Raw genomic sequence first — 20,611 nt, 5'->3', positions numbered from 1 at the left:
ATGAAAGGATTCGTCTTTAGAATATTTCATTTGTTAAAGTTCCTTTAAGCCCTGATAGGTCCTCATCCCTGAAGGGAAATGTTCTATCTACTGTTGAAGCCTCCTGTGGTGTAGCCAACAGTGAAAATAAACTGTGAGCACTAGGCCCTATCGCCTGACAATGCAGTGATCTAGTGCACATTCCTTCGAAATGTTACTTTAAAACAAAATAACACAGGTCAATTCCACACTGACTGAATCCAAATTTCTCTTAAACATCCTGCAAAATTATAACATTAAATCTCAAGCCATTTATTCCAAAGTGGAAAGCAGCATAAATCATCTTTGACAGATATCCAATACTTACAAAAAGACTCAGGGCAGGTAAATCGTATTTTGTAATCTTCGCACTTGCCATCTTGTTGGTCTTTATTCGCACAAACAGATCCAGCAGTAACACTGCATCTGTTTAATATAGGAGAGGAATAAAGTAACAGCTGAAATAATTCATTCATTTTAAAATAAAACCACAGTTTCAAATTCAGATGGGAGAAATCATCATTTACTCAGTAATGTTGTCCCCGGAGGTTGATTGTGAAATTCCTGATGTTGTCTCCACTTCACAAGCAGTTGGGTTATTGCAAATCTGATCAGGATATGCTTTTCTGAGATTGACAAGATCTTCATAATCACCATTACCCGATGGGTCGTCACGGTCAAACCACCGAGTTTTGCAGTTGTCTGGTTTAAGGAGTAAAAGAAATTATACACTGTTAACAACAATTTCAAAGGTGGATTTAAAGGATATGACAGAATGTGTGCAGCATAGAAAGCAGAAGGTTTAGTAAGTGGGTTCCTTCGAGACGTTATCCTGGCTTAGAGAAATTAAATGGAATCAGAATTAGTTTCAGCAAGTATGTTTTGAGAGAACCTATTAAAAGAGGAAAATGAGATGACACTGGCCATAGAAGAAAACTATTTATTTCTATGTATCATCATTGCAAAAGGAATGCAACTCCTTTTTATACTTTTAGTATACAATGTACCAGATATTCTCAGGGGTGCTCAATCAAAACACTCTTTGTTCCCCAGCACACATTCTTGCCACCTTTTGCAGGAAAACTCAAAACACAGGTCATTTTTCTGTTCCTAATTGGCTTTTCTTTAAACTGTTCAAGTGGGCATAAAAAATTCTATGATATAGAATATATCGTGGGAATTTCCCCCCATGTCCTGGTCATTCCCTACCTTTATCTTATGAAGATAACGGAGAGAAAGAAGCAAAGAGACGTTTTGAGAGTTTTCTTGCTCAAAGTTACTGTACTTTTGAAAAAACAAGACAGTGTTCAATGGAAAGCAGATCCTACTGTGTTTTATTGGTACCATAAACAAAAACTTTCAGGCATCTTCACAATGTGTGGTGAGATTTCCCAGAGGTGGAACTGTGGACTTGTGTGATTCTAATGTGTTGTTGTATTATTTTATACATAACAGGTATAACACGTGTTAGAATCGAGTTTAAAATTGATAGTAGAACTTTTTTTCCTGATAATTTCATGGAACGTGGGCATCATTGGTGGGCACAAAATTCATTGCCTGTCTTTAAATGTCATTTAAGAGGCTGGTTAAGAGTCAATCACATTGCTGTGAGTCTGGAGTTGCATGTAGGGCCAGACCACGGCAAGGACAGTGGATTTCCTTCCCTACAGGGAATTGGTGAACCAGATAAATCGCATGGAAAATAATGGAAAAAGGTAAACAGTGGGGAGGGCTCAGCAGAGATTATTAAAGTTTTGAAAATAAATCATAGGACAGACAGTATGGAAGGGTTAGGAATATGACTTCAAGCAGAGCAGATAAGGGGGTAACTATGAGAGAGGAGCAGTCAATGCAGAACAAGGTGTTGTATGTAAATGCACACAGGAACTGAAACAAGGTAAATGAGCTAGTCGGGCAGATTGAATTTGGCAGTTTCGATATTTGGGCATCACAGAGGCATGGCTGCAAGGGGATCAGGGCTGGGATCAAAACATTGAACTATATGCTCCCTATTGAAAGCACATGCAGATGGGCAGGAGGGTGGGATTAGCTTGTTAGTAAAAGATTAAATTAAATCAATGGCAAGAAGTGAAATAGAGTTGGAAGGCTCTAAAGCTCAGAAGGTACTACTATCGTGGGAGTTATGTACAGGCCTCCAAGCAGTAGTCAGGATGTGGGACAGAAACCCAATTGGGAGATAGAAAAGGCATGTAAGAAAGGCACTATTGCAATAATCATGGGGGACTTCAATATGCAGGTGGACTGGGAAAATCAGGTTGGTAGTGGATCCCAAGAAAAGGAACTCGTAGAATGTCAATAAGATGTTTTCTTGAAGCAACTTGTGGTGGAGCCCACTCGGGAAGAGGCAATTCTGGATTTCGTAATGTATAATGACACAGACTTGATTAGAGAGCTTAAGGTGAAGGAACCCACAGGGGCAGTGATCATAACATGACAGAATTCACATTGCAGTTTGAAAGAGAAAAGCTGGAATCAGATGTAATGGTGTTACAACTGAATAAAAGTCTCTACAAAGACATGAGGGAGGAGCTAGCCAGAGTTGATTGGAAAGGAAGCCTAGCAGAGAAGACAGTGGAGCAGCAATGGCAGGAGTTTCTGAGGATAATTTGGGAGACACATCAGAAGTTCATCGCAAGGAAGAAGAAACATACTAAGGGGAGGATGGGGCAACTGTGGCTGACAAGGGAAGTCAGGCACAGCATGTAAGCCAGCAGAGGATAGTTTAAAAAGTAATAAGAGGGGAGAAGATGAAATACAAGGATATGTCGGCTGGCAATATAAAAGAAGACTGGAAGAGATATTTTGGATATCTGAAATGTGAGAGGAAGGCAAGAGTGCACACTGGACTCCTGGAAAATGAGGCTGGAGAAGTAGTAATGGAGAAGAAAGAAATGTAGAAGAACTTGACAGGTGCTATGCATCAGTTTTCACAGTGGAAGACACCAGTAGCATACCAAAACTTCAAGAGAGTCGGGGGCAGAGAGGAGTGTAGTGGTCATAACTAAGGAGAAGATGCTGTGAAAGCTGAAAGGTCCGAAGGTGGACTACACCCCAGACGTCTGATGGAGATAGCTGAGCAGACTGTGGAGGCATTGGTGATGATCTTACAGGAACAACTGGAGCCAAGGACGGTTCCAAGGATTGGAAAATGGCTAATGTAACATCCCTGTTTAAGAAGAGGGGGAGGCAGAAAATGGAAATTATTGGCAGGTTAGCTTAGTCTCGATCGTTGATAAGAGTTTAGAGTCCATTATTAAGGATGAGATTACGGAGTACTTGGTAGTGCATGGTGAAATTGGGGTATGTCAACACAGCTTTGTCGAGGGAAGGTCATGCCTAACAAATCTGTTAGAAGTCTTTAAGGAGGTAAAAAGCAAGTTAGGCAAAGGGGAGCCAATGGACATGACCTTATTGGATTTCCAGAAGACCTTTGACAAGGGGCTGCACAGGAGGCTGCTAAATGAGATAAGAGTCCATGGTGTTAGGGGCAAGATAGAGTCATGGATAGAGGATTGGCTGACTGGCTGAAACAGAGAGAGGGGTTAAGGGGAGGGGTCATTTTCAGGATAACAGCTGGGGACTGGTGGAGTTCCACAGATATCCATATTGGGACCACAACTATTCATATTGTACATTTCGACCTGGATGAAGGAACTGAGGTCATTGATTCTAATTTTATGGAGGGGAAGGTAGTGTTGAAGGAGCAGGGAGGCTGCATAAGGATTGGACACGCTTGGAGTGGCAGATGATATACATTGAGGGAAAATGTGTGGTTATGCACCTTGGAAGGAAGAATAGGGGTATAAAATATCTTTCAAATGTGGAAAGATTTCGGAAATCTGAAGTACAAAGGGACTTAGGAGTCCTAGTTCAGGATTCTCTGAAGATTAACATGTAGGTTCAATTAGCAGTTAGGAAGTCAAATGCAATGTCTGCATTCATTTCAAGGAGGTCTAGAATACTGGAGCAGAAATGTACTGTGGCGGCTGTATAAGGCTCTGATCAGACTGCATTTGGAATGTTGTGAGCAATTTTGGGCCCTGTGTCTATGGAAGGGTGTGATGGCATTGGAGAGGGCCCAGAGGAGGTTTACAAAGAATGATCTCTGGGATAAGACTGCATTTGGAATATTGTGAGCAGTTTTGAGCCCTGTATCTAAGGAAGGATGTGATGACATTTGAGAGGGCCCAGAGAAGGTTTACAAGGATGATCTCTAGGATGAAGGGCTTGTCATATGAGAATTGGTTGAGGACTCTGGGTCTGTACTTGATGAAGTTTAGAATCTCATTGGAACTTACAGAACACCGAGAGGCCTGAATAAAGTGGACATGGATAAGATGTTTTCATTGGTAGAAGATACGAGGATCTGAGGGCACAGCTTTAGAATGAAGGGATAATCCTTTAGAACTGAGATGAGGAGGAGTTTCTTCAGCCAGACGGTAGTGAACCAATGGAACTCGTTGCTGCAGAGGGCCGTGCAGGCCAAATCATTGAGTGTATTTAAGACAGAAATAAATAAAGTTCTTAACCAGTAAGGGATTGAAGGTTACGGGAGAAGGCATGAGAATGGGGTTGCTCTGTAACAGGGGACATAGGCATATCTGGCCCTGAAATTTATTTTGGAAAATAAGCTTCTCTGCTGCCAGGTCCCTGATGAATATGTTAACAAATACATTCAATTACAACTGCAAGATATTGTTACCTGAGCCACTCCGCACTAAGACCAACCATTAAATAAACTATTTTGCAGTATGTCGTAAAATTAATCATACTGGATGAGGTCTTTAAGATTCCACCATGGACACGTAGTCAAATTTTAGATAAACGAGAATGAACCCAATAAACAAATACTTTGGAGTGGTATATCTACCTTGGCGTTCAAAAGTATAACCTGAAATCAGAAACAAATAGTTCAGTCAAGTGGCATTTGAAAATTGCTCAAAATGAATAAAAATATTGTAAAAATCAAAATATAAATGATAACACTTACTATTGGTGCAAAGTATGGAAGTAATTATGAATATCTGGAATTACATATAAAGATTTGGTAAACAACAGTTGGTAAATAGCATACCTGATTAATAAATGAACACTACAAACAAGTGATTGTTGAACAAACTAGGTTCACAACTTGCAATGATAAATTATGATTTTGTAATTAAATTTGTGACTTATTATCTTACAGATTATCTGCATGAATAATATTTTAGAAATCTGACAGAGAAAGGTCTGCAAGAGAACTCTGTAGACAAATAATTATCATTCACAACTTGCACAAACCACGCGTTCTACTTTCACTGGATTTACCAATACCTTTCATTTACCTGATATTTCAACTGAAGTGTGAATTAACTCATTGTTTAAGATATTAGACAGAGGACTGTCATGCACAGTTAATAATTTGTACACTAGCAGAATACTGAACTATATTTTATATAGTACTTAAAATGTAGGAAACTGTGCAAGATTCGCATAGAATGTCCATATGTATAGGTGAAGAGAGGTAGCATGCTTTCTGCTTTCAGTGTGTTAACTTCTTGTATAGGACTTTGGTTCGACCACATTTGGAATACTGCGTACAGTTCTGGTCGCCACATTACCAAAAGGATGGGGATGCTTTGGAGAGGGTGCAGAGGAAGTTCAGCAGGATGTTGCCTGGTATGGAGGGCTCTAGCTATGAAGAGAGGTTGAGTAGATTAGGATTATTTACATTAGAAAGATGGAGGTTGAGGGGGGACCTGATTGAGGTCTACAAAATCATGAGAGGTATAGACAGGGTGGATAGCAAGAAGCTTTTTCCCAGAATGGGGGACTCACTTACTAGGGGTCACGATTTCAAGGTGAGAGGGGAAAAGTTTAAGGGAGATATGCGTGGAAAGTTCTTTACGCAGAGGGTGGTGGGTGCCTGGAACGCGTTGCCAGCAGAGGTGGTAGAGGCGGGTACGATAGTGTCATTTAAGATGTATCTAGACAGACACATGAATGGGCAGGGAGCAGAGGGATACAGATCCTTGGAAAATAGGTGACAGGTTTAGGTAGAGGATCTGGATCGGCGCAGGCTTGGAGGGCCGAAGGGCCTGTTCCTGTGCTGTAATTTTCTTTGTTCTTTCTCTTTTTTCAGTTCATATTACTGGTAATTGCAAAGATGAGTGCCAACTACAAAAGTCTCTCCCTGTTAGCACATAGCCTCACATGGAGTCTTCACCAAATTGGTACAGGCTGATTCCAGCAGTAGGACACCATCATGTCTCACTGGTTAGTAATTACCCACCTCAAGTTGGGCAGCCCTGACTAATTGGTGCTGACCTGCTACTTTCCATTCACTTTAATGGGCCTCTGGAGCTCAGCAACTTAGCTCAACAAATAGATGGAATCCATTGCTCTAGACAAACAAACAAAACAAACAAAAAGAATGAAGTTGCCAACTTCCCAGTTGACAAGTTGGAATGTCGGGGCTTTCTGTATGGGACTGGCAGCTGCCTTAGAAAAAATTAGAAACATACACAAATTGTGATCACCACGGAATTCAACAGCCTGAACATTGATGCAGTTTTCCTACCAGAGAGTAGACTCACTGGGAACAAATCACTTAAAGAAAAGCATCACACCTTCACCTAGCAGGATCCAGTAGCAGTACTTCTGTTTTTTCATTGGAACCATAGACCCCTGCATTTACCATGGCTAACCTACACATCCCTGGACATTACAGGGCAATTTTTAAGCAAAGCCAATCCACCTAATCTGCACACCTTTGGACTGTGGAAGGAAACCAGAGCAAACCCAAATAAACTCAGGGAGGATGTACAAACTCAACATCAAGAGTCACCTAAGGCTGGAATTGAACCCAGATGCCTAGCACTTGAGGCAGCAGTGCTAACCACTGTGCCACAGTTCAGAGAAGGTTTACTAGACTAATTCCTAGAATGAGTGGATTGCCTTATGAGGAAAGGCTAAACATGCTAGGCCTGTGCCTCTAGAAGTTAGAAGGGTCAGAGGTGACTTAATTGAAACATTTTAGATCCTGAGGGGTCCTGACCGGGTGCACCTCAAAAGAATGTGGGAGAATCAAGAAGTAAGAGTCATTGTTTAAAAATAAGGAATTGTCCATTTAAGGCAGAGATGAGGAACTATATTTTCTCTCAGAAGGCTGAGAGCCTTTGGAATTTCATTTCTCAAAAGGCACTTAATGCAGAATCTTTAAATATTTTGAACACAGAGATAGATAGATTATTGATTACAAAAGGGATGAAAAATTATCAGGTATATGCAGGAATCTGGCAGTCAGGTTAAAATCCAATCAGCCATGATCTTATTAAATGGCTGAGCAGGCTCAAAGACCCTAGTGCCCTAATTTTGGTCCTTGTTCATGTGTTTGTATGCAACTTATAAACTTAATCAGTTATAACATTCACACCTTAAAAGGGGTTCATGCAGCAAACTCTCCCAAAACAACGTTTATGTACAGTTAGTAATGGATTGTCTCAAGTGAATGTTGATGAACTTACCAAAATCATTTTGACAAATTTCTTCCAATTCTAGAAAACAAAATTCATGAACGCAATCCCTTAGAATAAAAACAGGCCTGAAATAGCATAAGAAGACAGATCCATATTAAAGAAGTGTGTAAATATTCTACAGTACAAAATGAGATTGCAGGGCCAATAAACAAATGCATATTATTCCACCTGGTCTCTTCCATTCTTTATTTTAAATATTCCAAACAAATCTCCCGGAATAAATAATCCACCTCTTAACTCCTCTTCACAATAAACACATTTTAAACTGGGTATCGTTTTAGTTTTTATCCTTTGGGCCTTTCCCTGGGACCACATGTCTCACTATGAGAGGTCAAATGGATTGTCATTTTGGACAATGCCACAAAGTCCTGGGCCACACTGGGTCATTGAGTTCTTTGTTCTCACCACATTTATCCGCATTTTGACCAATATCGCATACTCAGACATACTGTTGCTAAACTATTGATTAAAAGGACATTTGGAAGTGCAGCCCAACGGGGTCAGGAATGTTACTTCTGTCTTCTCTTTGAAATCATATACCACTGTTTATCCCACTGTCAAATACTTCTTCCTCCCAAACTTGCCTGCATATCTCTTGTGACTTGCTAGACGTCTCTGGGGGCCATGGTCATCTTAATAGCTACACTTGCATACTGCCTGAATTGCATCCGGAAATCTGGACTCCAGTTATTATTCATCATTCTGCTATTGTGTCTAAATCTGATTATAGGTCTTTTTCACAACCAGGATTTTAGCAATAACACAATTCTTTGTGTCATCAGTCACAAGGCAGACATGACCAGCAATACTTTCACCTGGAAGATTTGTGCATGACAGTAAAATTTAGCAGTTCAAACATAGAACCCTATCCGATTCTACCAGTCATCAATTTCCACTGCAGAAACACCAATAATTATTGATAATCCTCTGACTATGAAAATGCAAATCAATTTCTTATTCCCAAGTTGCTCCTTTAACCAATAAAATGGCTGACTGCGTGGTATCATGTCAAAGATCTAAGCATACAATTTTTTACAGGATTATTTTATTCATCTGTCTGCTAACCTTCATAACAAATGTAACCTAGTTTCTGGCCACAAAAACTGAAAACCATATTGAGACTTACTGTTTAACTCATTCGCTGCCCAGGACTTTCTAATTCTGACCTTGTAATAATGCAGCCAGACCCTGCAACTGTTTTACTAATTTAAAGCTACATTGAACTTTTCATATAAACTCATTAGCATAAGACTAAAAATAAAATCACTGATCAAACTATATAGTGCATGTTCACACAATCAACTTGTAATGGGAATCAGGCATTCTCAGGAATCACTGTGATAAATGAGGCTACCATTAAATGAGGCATTTCTTTAATTGACTGACTTAATACTAATGATCTTACTTTTCAAGTGGCTTGAGTTAACTGACTACAGCAGCGTAGCTGAACACACCTCCATGGCTACCAATTACTTTTTTATTGTATGTCTTCATTACCAAGGGCAGTTCAAATGACTGAATTTTAACTGTGGTATTTTAAATTTAATTTAAACCATTCTTCCAGAAGAAAGAGAAACAGATCTGGTTCAGCCTCTATTAACTGTGTTTCTGAACAAAGAGACCCAGTAGGGCAGGTACATAGTTCCTTGAAAGTGGGGTTGCAGGTTGACAGGGTTGTAAAGAAGGCATTTGCCACGCTTGCCTTCATTGGTCATAATATTGAGCATTGGAGTTGGCATGTCATGTTGCAGGAGTACAGGGCATTATGAGGCCACTTTTGGAATACTTTGTATAATTCTGGTCTGAAGGTCTTGATCTATGATCTCTGTTCTTCAATTAAAATGAATGGAAAAGAGAAATCAAATCAATTAAAAACCTTACCTGTGGGGAACCAGCTATGAAGAGGTCAGAATGATAGAGGGTAGCACTGTTGTTGTCGAAGTGATTTTAGCTTATTGCTTTTATATACATTCACAAAGGACCAATAGTGAAAGGTGAGATTCAGAAGAGGTAACATCATGCAAATATGTTGCCTAAGGTATCACAATTGCTTAGAAGGCTAATCACCAGGTAGGTGTAACAGATTAATGTTGTAATCCAAAATGAGCTGCATTTTGTCCTAGTTATTATGTTCAGAAAGTTACACAAAGGGTATAGCATTATGAACAACCATATCAAACATTTAGATAATTGTTATTTAATGTTACAAAACAGTGCTGATTTAAATGTGGGTATGCATATCTTTAATCACTGAATAGTCACATTTAGAACATAGAACAGTACAGCACAGTACAGGCCCTTTGACCCACGATGTTGTGCCGAACTTCTACCCTAAACCTAAGGTCTATCTAACCTCCACCGCTACCTTATACTATCATCCATATGCCTATCTAACAGCCGCTTAAATGCCCCTAACGAGGCCGACTCCACTACGCTCTCCGGCAATGCATTCCACGCCCCTACCACTCTCTGAGTAAAGAACCTACCTCTGACGTCTCCCCGATATCTACCTCCTTTCACTTTAAAACTATGTCCCCTCGTAAAAGCTACCTCCACCCTAGGAAAAAGTCTCTGGCTGTCCACTCTATCTATACCTCTGATCATTTTGTATACCTCTATCAAGTCACCTCTCATCCTTCGTCATTCTAAAGAGAAAAGCCCTAGCTCTCTCAACCTTCCCTCGTAAGACCTTCCCTCCATTCCAGGCAACATCCTGGTAAATCTCCTCTGCACCTTTTCTAACGCTTCCACATCTTTCCTGTAATGAGGTGACCAGAACTGGACACAATACTCCAGAGGTCGAACCAGGCTTTTGTATAGCTAATTAATGTCTAAAGACACATTTAGTGACTATAGAACTGCACGTGTACACCTTAAGCATACATGCACTGCCTCGGCTTCTTGAAATCTCCAGGGTATTTAAAATGCTTATTTGTTATTCTTATTATTTAAATTTTGGTTGGCAAATTGTGATCCCAGTAGTTCCTTTCACGAAACTGCAGGCAAGTGAAAATACTTTTGTGAATATCAAGTTGGTTCAAATGAGTACATTCATATCTTAACTTCGCCAGGATGAAGCAGACAAACTTACTGAGAAATTGGGCTGTTTGCAAGTTGTTGAAATATTTTTACAACTCAGTTGACAATAGACAGTAAGCAAACTGAGGTTGAGAGGGTGGAGAGAGTCAAATTCCTTGGAGTGACAATAACCAACAACCTGTCCTGGACTTCCCAAGTAGATGCGACAGTCAAGAAGGCACAACAAGGCCTCTTCTTCCACAGGCAGCTCAGGAAATTTGGCATGTCCATAAGGACCCTCACCAACTTCTACAGATGCACCATTGAAAGCATACTGTCCAGGTACATAACGGCCCGCTATGGCAACTGCTCTGCCCAGGATTGCAAGAAAGTACAGAAGGTAGTGTGCATTGCCCAGACCATCACGGAAGCCAACCTTCCATCCATGGACTCCATTTAAATGGCTCACTGCCGCGAAAGAGCTGCCAACAACATCAGAGACTCCTCCCACCCCAGTAATGACCTTCTACAACCTTTTCTGTCAGGCAGAAAATACAGAAGCTTGAACATACGCTGAACAGGTTCAGGAACAGCTTCTTCCTGGCCGTTATTAGATTGATGAATGGACTCTGTAGCCTCAAATAACATTGATCTTGCTAACGTTGATTTTGCCTAGCACATGCCCTGTGCAATGTAACCTGTAAGCCTCTGTCTAAGTCTTTTTGATCTGTACATCCTTGCTCACTATGATCCACCTCTACTGCTCGTAAACAAAGCTTTTCACTGTACTGTCGTACACATGACAATAAATCAATCAATCAAAATGGGGAAGATTGAAGGAGCAAAACCTGTATCCTGTCAAAGTGGGAGAGTCCAATAGCTGTTCCAGCCAGCTGATTGGTTGTTAGCAAACGAGCATTACACTGTGCCCCAGACTGTCAAGTTGGAGGATTACCACAGAATGGGCAAGTGTAATTTTGGGGGATGGGGGTGCAAGGGTGTGTCTCGTAGAGCGGGGGGTCACAGGGAGAGGAGGAGGACATGGGGATTGGAAGTAAGGGTAGTGTGGTGACTCTCAGTGGTTATCCCTACCCAATGTCCCTCGATCTTGCATGCTTACTGCAGATGGAGGGCCCTCCCACCACCTCATGCAAACTGCAAATGCCTGCCCACACTGATTCATCAGTCAGGGAGACAAACTCTCTCATCCCATACGGAAGTGAAAAAATTGCATAAGTGGACATATCATCAGCCCACCTCACTAAGTTCACTTTACACCTTCAGGTCTGGAAGATTCTGGCCTGTGATACAAAGACACACAATGAAAAGGCATTCCAACATCAACATTGGTAAGAAATTACTAATGGGTGGAATCTTACTGTGACCTAAGTAATGTGGTTATGTTGAGATTTGTGGCAGAATCAGACGAGAAGTCCGCTGAGGTCCATTGTGATGTCAGGAGCAACTTGCTGTATCTCTTATGCATCTGCCTATGGCAACAGGATGATCCTTGGTTTGAACTTCCAAGGGTTGGACAGGGCAGGCAGGGAGGAAGTGGAGGGCCTAGCTACCTCTGGAATGTTTAAGAAGAGACTTATGAGGGGACTGTAAGTGGTTCACCTCCAGTTAGGCATATCCTGACATCATGTCTCCTTATGAGGAAAAAGCGCCAGATATGAACCAGGTTTCCCATCACCCTGTTGTCATGCCTTTGGTCTTGAGGACCAATGGCTGGAGCAACCGCGTGCATGCGTATGCAGCTCTCCTGCAGACATTGTTGTACAACCTGGCTCTCAATGGCATCCGCTAACCTGTCTGTGGAAGCAAACAGATAGTTATATGTTTGAGGCAGCCAGATCCTCAAAGTGTAGCTGCACTCCTGCAGCCTCTGGGCAATGAGTAACATTGCATCCCATGTAGCTGTCTGCTGCTCTTGTTCCTCACGGTGCATGTGCATAAAGTCATTGATTGCTGACACCAAAGGGTCCTCTCCAACCTGGAGCAGAGCAGGTGCTTGGTCTCTGGCAGTCCTGATTGCCAGCAGCCTGGGCTGTTTCTTCCTCTGCCAGCTGCACAGCTATCATTTCAGATGCTCAATAGATTGTGCTCCCAAACATTCTCAGGCTAACCTTCCCACTGAGGTGTCAGTATCTGAGCTACTGCGGAGATGCAGGCGATAGCTTTGCCGATGTTTCCTCTAAGGCTAGTGAGGCCTAGATACTCTTGTTCTCAAGGTCAAGGAGGTGATTTCTGGTTGAGCATGCAATTTCATCATCAAGGTCATAGATATCCCACTTCTAACTGCAAAACACAAAAGACAGAAGACATCATGGCTAATAGTGGTGGGAGATGGTGCAGTCGTAAAGATACAATGAGTGTGAAGTAGCAGAGAGAAGGACGTGGCACTTACCTTGGAGTAGGGGAGGAGGTCATTGACCTTCTTGCAAGTCTGCTGGTCACTCCTCCAGATTGTGAAGACCTCACTGGCAAGGACGGTGACCTTGGAGCAGACCGCTATAGTCCTGTGCTGTGGTCTCCTGTGCTGGTCCTGCAGGAAGAGGAACCCTTGTCTGCACCACCTGTTCCCATGGGTCCCTCCAGGTCCCTGTTGGAGAATCAAGGTGCTATTTCCCCGTTCTTTGTCATCTTCAGATTGTCATCAAGCAGGGCAGTTTCAGAATGCCAGCGCTTCCAGGTTCACAGCAGCCTTTTAAATATGACACAGGCACCAGAGCTGTTAGTCTATTGGCAGATATCTACAGTGTGGAAAGTTGTTCTGGGAATAGCAAGTGCTAGAATGAGGATAGAATCAGATGAAAGGGATGCTGAAGAGATGGGTTAGGTAGTTATTAGTGTAGTCTGGTAAGATGTAGTGAGAAATCTCACTAGAACTCAGGATAAAACAATGCTTCAAAAAACTCAACACAACATATACTTCCCCAAGATAAGTAAGATTCATCTCAGTCTTGCAACATGAAATACAGGGAGAGCTAGCCATTTGGATACAAAATTGGTCCAAAGGTGGGAGACAGAGGCTGGTGGCGAAGAGTTGTTTTTCAGACTGGAGGCCTGCGACCAGTGGTGTGCCACAAGGATGGGTGCTGGATCCGCTGCTTTTTGTCATTTATATAAATGATTTATATGTGAATATAGGAGGTATGGTTAGTAAGTTTGCAGATGACACCAGAATTGGTGGTGTAGTGGACAATGAAGAAGGTTACCTCAGAGTACAACGGGACATTGATGAGATTTGCCGATAGGCTGATGAGTGGCAGATGGAGCTTAATCTAGATAAATGTGAGGTGCTCCACTTTGGTTGGGCAGGACTTATACACTTAATGGTAAAGTCCTGGGGAGTGTTGCCAAACAAAGAGACCTTGGAGCACAGGTTCACAGTTCCTTGAAAGTGGAGACGCAGGGTAAACAGGGTAGTGAAGAAGGCGGTTAGTATGCTTGCCTTTATTGGTCAGTGCATTAAGTATAGGAGTTGGGAGGTCATGTTGCAGCTGTACAGGACATTGGTTAGGCCACTTTTGGAATACTGCGTTTAATTCTGATCTCCCGGTTATAGGAAAGATGTTGCAAAACTTGAAAGGGTTCATAAAAGGTTCACAAGGATGTTGCCAGGGTTGGAGGATTTGAGCTAAATGGAGAGGCTGAATATGCTGGGGCTACTTTCCCTAGAGTGTCGGAGGCTGAGGGGTGACCTCATAAAGTCACGAGGAGCACGGATAAGGTGAATAGTCAAAGTCTTCTTCCCAGGGTAGAGGAACCCAAAACTAGAAGTTTAAGGTAGAGGGGAAAAATTTAAAAGGGACATAAGGGGCAACTTTTCATGCAGAGAGTGGTGAGTGTACGGAATGAACTGCTAGAGGAAACTGTGGAGGCTGGTACGACATTTAAAAGGCATCTGGATGGGTATATGAATAGGAAGGGTTTAGACGGATACGGGTCCAAATGCTGGCAAATGGGGCTAGATAAATTTAAAATATCTGGTTGGCATGGATGAGTTGGACCAAAGGGCCTGTTTCCATGCTGCACATCTCTATGACTCTGAGTCACTTGTTGGCAGTGCACAGAGCAGCACTGTCACATCTGGATCAGAAGGTGGTAGCTTCAAATTCCATTCCACTGAATTCAACATACATATAGGATGATACTTCAGTGCAGTGTTAAGGGAGTGCTGCAAAGTCAGAGGTACTGTTGATAAAATAAAATATTAAACTGAAGCCCTGGGCAGAATTTAATACCCTGTCCAAGGACCAGACTGGAGCTGGATTCATCAATTACTTGGGTAGGAAGTTAGCAGAGTGGTGGAAAACCTGTAGCCTTCCAGACTCCTTCCGATTAGCTGTCTATTTCAATTGGGCAGGTGTCCCTACTCATTGAGAGGGCCAATTTTATCCAGTACCTTGTCTACCCTATGGGATGACCCTACCTGTCCTCTAAACCAACCCTTCTCAATCCCTGCTACCCATTTGCTGGATGCTGCCCCATTCGGCCACCCCACTCACCTCTATCCTGACTCTGTCATGGCTGCTGTTTGCTTCTGATTTCCTACAGAACCATCAGTGACTATTGGGCTAGGTGGAGCTGTTGGGTATGAACAGTTGCTGATTAAGGCTGGCTACATCTGGAAGGCCCTGGGAATGCTAGTAGAAGGTAAGGTAGGGCTGGTAATAGCCTCATTGGAATTTAGTCCCATCAAAATTCCTGGCTGTGGTGGAGTGGTACTGGAGCTCAGCTTGGAGAGATTAAATACAATCTCATGGGTGGGCATAAAAGATCCTGTGAAAGTCCCTTCCTAGTGTTGTGACCAATATATATCCCTCAAAACATACCGTAAAAGAGATTAATTAGAACAGATTATCTGCTCACTTATCCCATTGCTATTTCGTTTGTGTTCAGTCTGGCTACCAACTTTTTTACATTACACTCATGATCATTTTTACAGGAAAGTACTTCATTGGCTGTTAAGGGCTTTAAGATATCCTAAGACTACCAAAAGCGCTGTATAAATGCTTATTGTTGTAATTAAAAATTATGAATAAAGGAAAATAGTCCTGGAACGTAAATCATAAATTTAGTTGCAGAACTCAACATGCCTGATGTTCCTTTGAGGGTGATGTTACTATGTTGGGGCTACCCTAAACTTAAAACAGGTCAAGTTTATCTTAGCTTTGGCAATAAAGGAAATGATTTTTCTGCCTGTTTTCGTAATTTGTAGTTATACAGTAATCAGTTTGGTCATTTTTACCAGATGTCCTTGTGGCAACTGATGATTACACCTGTCAGAGTTGTATCCTTAAAGATGTAAAGACTATTTCAAAAGCCTTACTTTGGTTTTCAGATTCCTTGGTTTCTATTTTGCATATTGCTTCTCTTCCTGCTCTTATCTAGCCTTGGAGAGCTGGTGAGAGTGCTGTATTGCCACCTATGGGGATAGCCCACCAGACTCAGTACACCATGGCTTGACAGTAGGGAGCCTTCCACAGCCTCCCACCCCACTTCCTGGTGGAAGCAGTCAGCTTGTTACAGGCTGACAGCTAGGCATTGTTCAGTGGTTCCACAGGGAAAACCATGATAGCGACTGACAATGCACACATCAGAGGTCCCAGATCGCTGAGGCACGCAGGCGACCACAGTGTAACTGCTGATTGTGGCACTGGATTCACAAGGATGGGGTAGCAGGGCGAGGGAAGAAGGTATCACGGACTTGGGGGTGGTGTGACTCTCAGCAACCAGCCCCAGTTGCTGATGCTGGGCCCCTTGACAGCCCAAAAATATCCAAATACCAGAATAGACAGATGAGCCCTTTATGAGCTTCTGCTCATGATGAAGCTTGTTGCTACCATCCTTGTTAATCATTGCAAACTACAAGACCTGCTTATTCTAGTATATTAGAGGAAAACCACTTGCTTGTGTAACTGGAATACTCACTTGTAGTTAACAAAATACAGTTTATTTCATGTTAGCAACTAGTCATAAGTTACACTGATATGATAGAAATTAAGGGGGATCAGATTTAGATCTCACTCCTTCGAAATCCTAAATTGTTCTACTTACAAGACCACTCGGCATCATCACAATGGATAATGCTTATGGAACTCCTCAATGTTAGTTATTCCCTTTCAGACTCATGTACATTTCGGATTTTAAATGATCAATAATTGGCAACAGGGCGAAAAGAATATCCAAAAGCCTTCCCACCCTGGACTTAATGAGACAAGGGCAAGAAGGAAGTGATGTCCATTACAGACACGTTCTTGCCTGATTAAATGCCCATTGTCATCAAACTCACCTCAAGGAGGGGATTAAATTCCACTGAAAAAAAATAAATGCTTTCTTTTGAAGGTGCAGCTTCAGAATTGCTCCGTTAGGAAGTGCTAGAGAGTCCACCTTTGAAACAGATCTGCTGTAACAAAATCCAAAATGCTGGTGCTATAAACAAGGAAATTCTTGTGTGATATTGTAGCTCTTCAATGGAAATGCCATGGGATTTTCCCTTTAGGGAAGGTGAAAGTCGGCAATATGACTGTATAGACAAAGCATTGTTACTGGAGGCTGAAGATCAGCATCATTATTCTGCACTCACTTATTTGGTGCTAAAATCTCATTCCCAATTCTTTTAAATAGTAATAAATCTTTTAAAGATCTTCAGAACTGCCCTAACCTACCATGTTATGCTTGGGGAACATAGTATTTCCTAGAGCCCATTGCCAGGTAACGTAAGCCTCCTGAACTGGCTGATGCAGCTGTGTTAGAGGTTCTGAAAGCCAAATTATCAGCCTGTACAGCTTCGTGTTGAACTGTATGTCAAGACTGGGGCAGGTGGAGCTTGTGGGATTTGCCAAGATGACCCCAGCTGGCATTTTGTGATATTTGCTATCTTTACCAGGCTGTGACATTAGGTAAAGGTTGCTTAAGGCAGTTCACTGCCACCAATTTTCCCTTACATGTGGGTTGTCTTGAACCTATATAATGTTTAGTGATAGAAGACACACAATGCCCATGTATACGATATCTATAAAAATGCATTGTCCTTAGTTAATAAGAACTTTACTGCATGATAGCCTTAAATAAATTTGGTCAGGCATAATTATCAGAACATTAGGGAGTTCACTTGACAAAGGAGAGCAGCACTCTGAAAGCTTGTGATTTCAAATTAAATTGTTGGACTTTAACCTGGTGTCGTGTGACTTCTGACTTGGTCCACCCCAGACAACAATGGCATCTCCACATCAAAGTGAGAAAGTGTGAGATAAACTACTTTGGATGTTATAAAGTAAAATTGGATCATTTCTTAGTGGTGAGAGATCTGGGAAGCAGCAGAGAGATCCGAGGGTCCAGGTGTACAAAGAGACAAAAATTAGTGCATAAGGCCAAATGTAATCAAAAGGCTAATGGAACGTTGGCCTTCATTTCAAGGTGTTTGGAATACTGGGATATGTGGGAGAAGAACAGTATGCTTCAGTTGTACAGCATCTTAATCAGATATTCTGGATAGCATACTGCACTCAGTTTTCAACAGGGTATGTAAGGAATGATATGCTGGCTTTGGCGCAGGTATATTGCAGACTGAGCAGAATGATTACATGATTAAAGACGTAAACTCTGAGGACAGGTTGCATACAATTTTCTCATATTCCCTTGAGTGTACAAAGTTGAGAGGGTTTTCTAGACTACAGGTAAACAATGACAAAAGGATGAAACAGGGTATATACTGATGAATTATTTCCTTTAGTAGAAAAGCAAGAAGAGGCAACATAATTTTGTATAAACAAAAACAGAAATTCCTGGAAAAGCTCAGCAGGTCTGGCAGCATCTGTGGAGAGAAACCAGAGATAACATTTCGGGTCGAGTGACCCTTTGTCAGAACTTCCAGTTTTTGTTTCTGATTTCCAGCATCTGCAGTTCTTTTAATAATTTTGAATAAGCCTACTTAAAAGTGAAATCAGGAAGTACTTTTTCATCAAAAAGGCGGTATCAATCTCAAATTCTTTTCCCTACTGGACTGTGTTTGTTGGGCAAGTTTGGTAATATCCTCAGCCCAATCATCTTCAACTTTCTCATCGACATTCCCTCCATAATTCAGTCAGACATGTTGATGCTCAGTGCTATTATTGTTCAGATCTATTCATAACTCCTCAGATACTGAAGCAGCCTGAACCTGTAGGCAACACAACTTGAGTGACATTCAGGCTTGGACTGAAAAATCATGAGTAACATTTGTGCCACACAGGTGTTCATCAATCTTCTCCAGCAAGAAAGAATCAAACCACCTCCCCCTGACATTCAATGGCATTATCTTCACTGAAACCCACTTCATCAGCATCTCGGGGACTACCATTTGACCAGAAATATAACCGGACTCTGTCACTCTCCAGTTCATACATCATTCTGACTTGGATTACCTGTATCACTGGTCTTTCACTGTTACTGGACCAAAATCCTGATACTCCCTTCCTAATAGCACCAAACTACCTGCACCACATAGCCTGCATTCACTACCACTTTCTCAACGGCAGATAGGGATAGGAAATATATGATTGCCTTGCCAACGATGTCCACAACTCATGAGTTAGTAAAAATAAAAACAGGCGAACAGATTTTTATTCATTAAGGCAATCAGGGATATGGAAGACAGTGGATTAATAGCATTGTTTGCAACAGACTCAAGGGGCTGACAGGCCTATAGTAATAGGTTTCTTATTGTGAGTTATTGATGTCCCTGGATCTGTCTCACTTACCTCTGAGTTAAACAGAGGTTCTCCTGAAATGGTCACTTCCCTTAAAATCATGCATTACAGCACAGAATTACATCATAGAAAAATCTCAGTTGACCTGTTTAGTCTGTGCCAACTCTCTGCAAGTTGATTTTTCTGGTGCCACTCCCCTGTTTTTTTTTCATAGAATCCTTACAGTGTGGAAACAGGCCCTTCAGCCCAACAAGTCAAGAACAGTGACTGCAATTCTGTAACTTTTAAGTTACTTATAAATAAGAATAAGAATAGTCCTTGGGTGCTAAATTAAAAGTACTAAATTGGAGGAAGCCGAACTGTCACAATATTATGCAGGATCTGAGAAATGTAGACTGGGGGTGGTTGTTTGAGGGTAAATCCATATCTGGCATGTGGGAACCTTTTAAAGGCCAGTTGATTAAAGTTCAGGACCAGCATGTTCCTGTGAAAATAGAGGCTAAGGATGGCAAGATTCAGGAACCATAGACAACGGAAATTGAGAGCTTATTCAAAAAGCAAAAGGAGGCATTGTAAGATTTTGGAAACTAAAGACAGACAAAGCCTTCAAAGAATACAAAAATAGAAGGAAAGAACTCAAACAAAGAATTACGAGGGCTAAAAGGAGCCATGAAATGTCTTTGGCAAACAGGATTAAGGAAAATCCCAGGCATTTTATAAATATAAAAGGAGCAGGAGGGTAGCTAGGGAAAGGGTAGGTCTACTCCAGGACAAAGCAGGCAATATATGCTTGGAGCCTGAGGAAGGCAGTGAGGTATTCACAAAGCAGAAGAACATGGTGGATGGTGATATTGAGAGGGTTATGTTGATATTCTAGGGCATATCAATATAAAAAAGGAGTGCTGGGTGTTTTGAAAACCATTAAGCATCTGATGGGATCTATCCTAGAATGCTGAGGGAGGAAATTGTTGTGCCCTTGTATGAGAAGTCCCTGAGTACTGGAGAATAGCCAGTGTTTTTCCTTTGTTTAAGAAGGACAACAGAGATAATCCGAAAAATTGCAGGCCAGTGAACCTGGCATCAGTGGTAGGGAAATTATGAGAGAAGATACTTAGGAATAGGATTTACTCACATTTGGACAAATATGGGCTTATTAGCAACAGGTAGCTTGGCTTTGTGCAAGAAAGTTCGTGTCTCATGAACTTTATTGAACTTTTTGGAGGAAGTGACAAAGATTATTGATGAAGGGAGGGTTGCCGATGTTGTCCATATGGAGTTTACAAGGTCCTTCATGGCAGGCTATACAAAAATCACATGGGATTTGCAGTAAGCTGGTAA

The 20,611-nt window shown here is 41.6% G+C and overlaps 1 protein-coding gene across 12 annotated transcripts in view; it reads right to left on the bottom strand.

Annotated features, from left to right (window-relative positions):
• The window catches only part of si:dkey-205h13.2, a 155,229-nt gene that overhangs the window by 116,550 nt on the left and 18,068 nt on the right, over positions 1-20,611 (bottom strand). For 10 of the 12 annotated variants that reach the window (XR_007265323.1, XM_048615283.1, XM_048615277.1 and 7 more), the window contains 5 exons: positions 7,545-7,621; positions 5,030-5,063; positions 4,910-4,930; positions 546-720; positions 347-444 (listed from right to left, as the gene is read on the bottom strand). Coding sequence is in view for 11 of the 12 variants with exons in the window: in XM_048615283.1 (XP_048471240.1) it covers positions 347-444; positions 546-720; positions 4,910-4,930; positions 5,030-5,063; positions 7,545-7,553 (337 nt within the window). In the remaining variant the exon portion in view is untranslated. Of the gene's footprint in view, positions 1-346; positions 445-545; positions 721-4,909; positions 4,931-5,029; positions 5,064-7,544; positions 7,622-11,831; positions 12,355-20,611 lie in introns of those variants that run through there. The other 2 variants (XM_048615286.1, XM_048615288.1) reach the window with 2 other exon arrangements.

The sequence above is a fragment of the Rhincodon typus genome, chromosome 31 (assembly GCF_021869965.1).
Source record: "Rhincodon typus isolate 14 chromosome 31, sRhiTyp1.1, whole genome shotgun sequence".
Classification (NCBI taxonomy): Eukaryota; Metazoa; Chordata; class Chondrichthyes; order Orectolobiformes; family Rhincodontidae; genus Rhincodon; species Rhincodon typus.
Note: the sequence above shows the minus strand (reverse complement) of the source record. Positions and strands in the feature narration are given on the sequence as shown.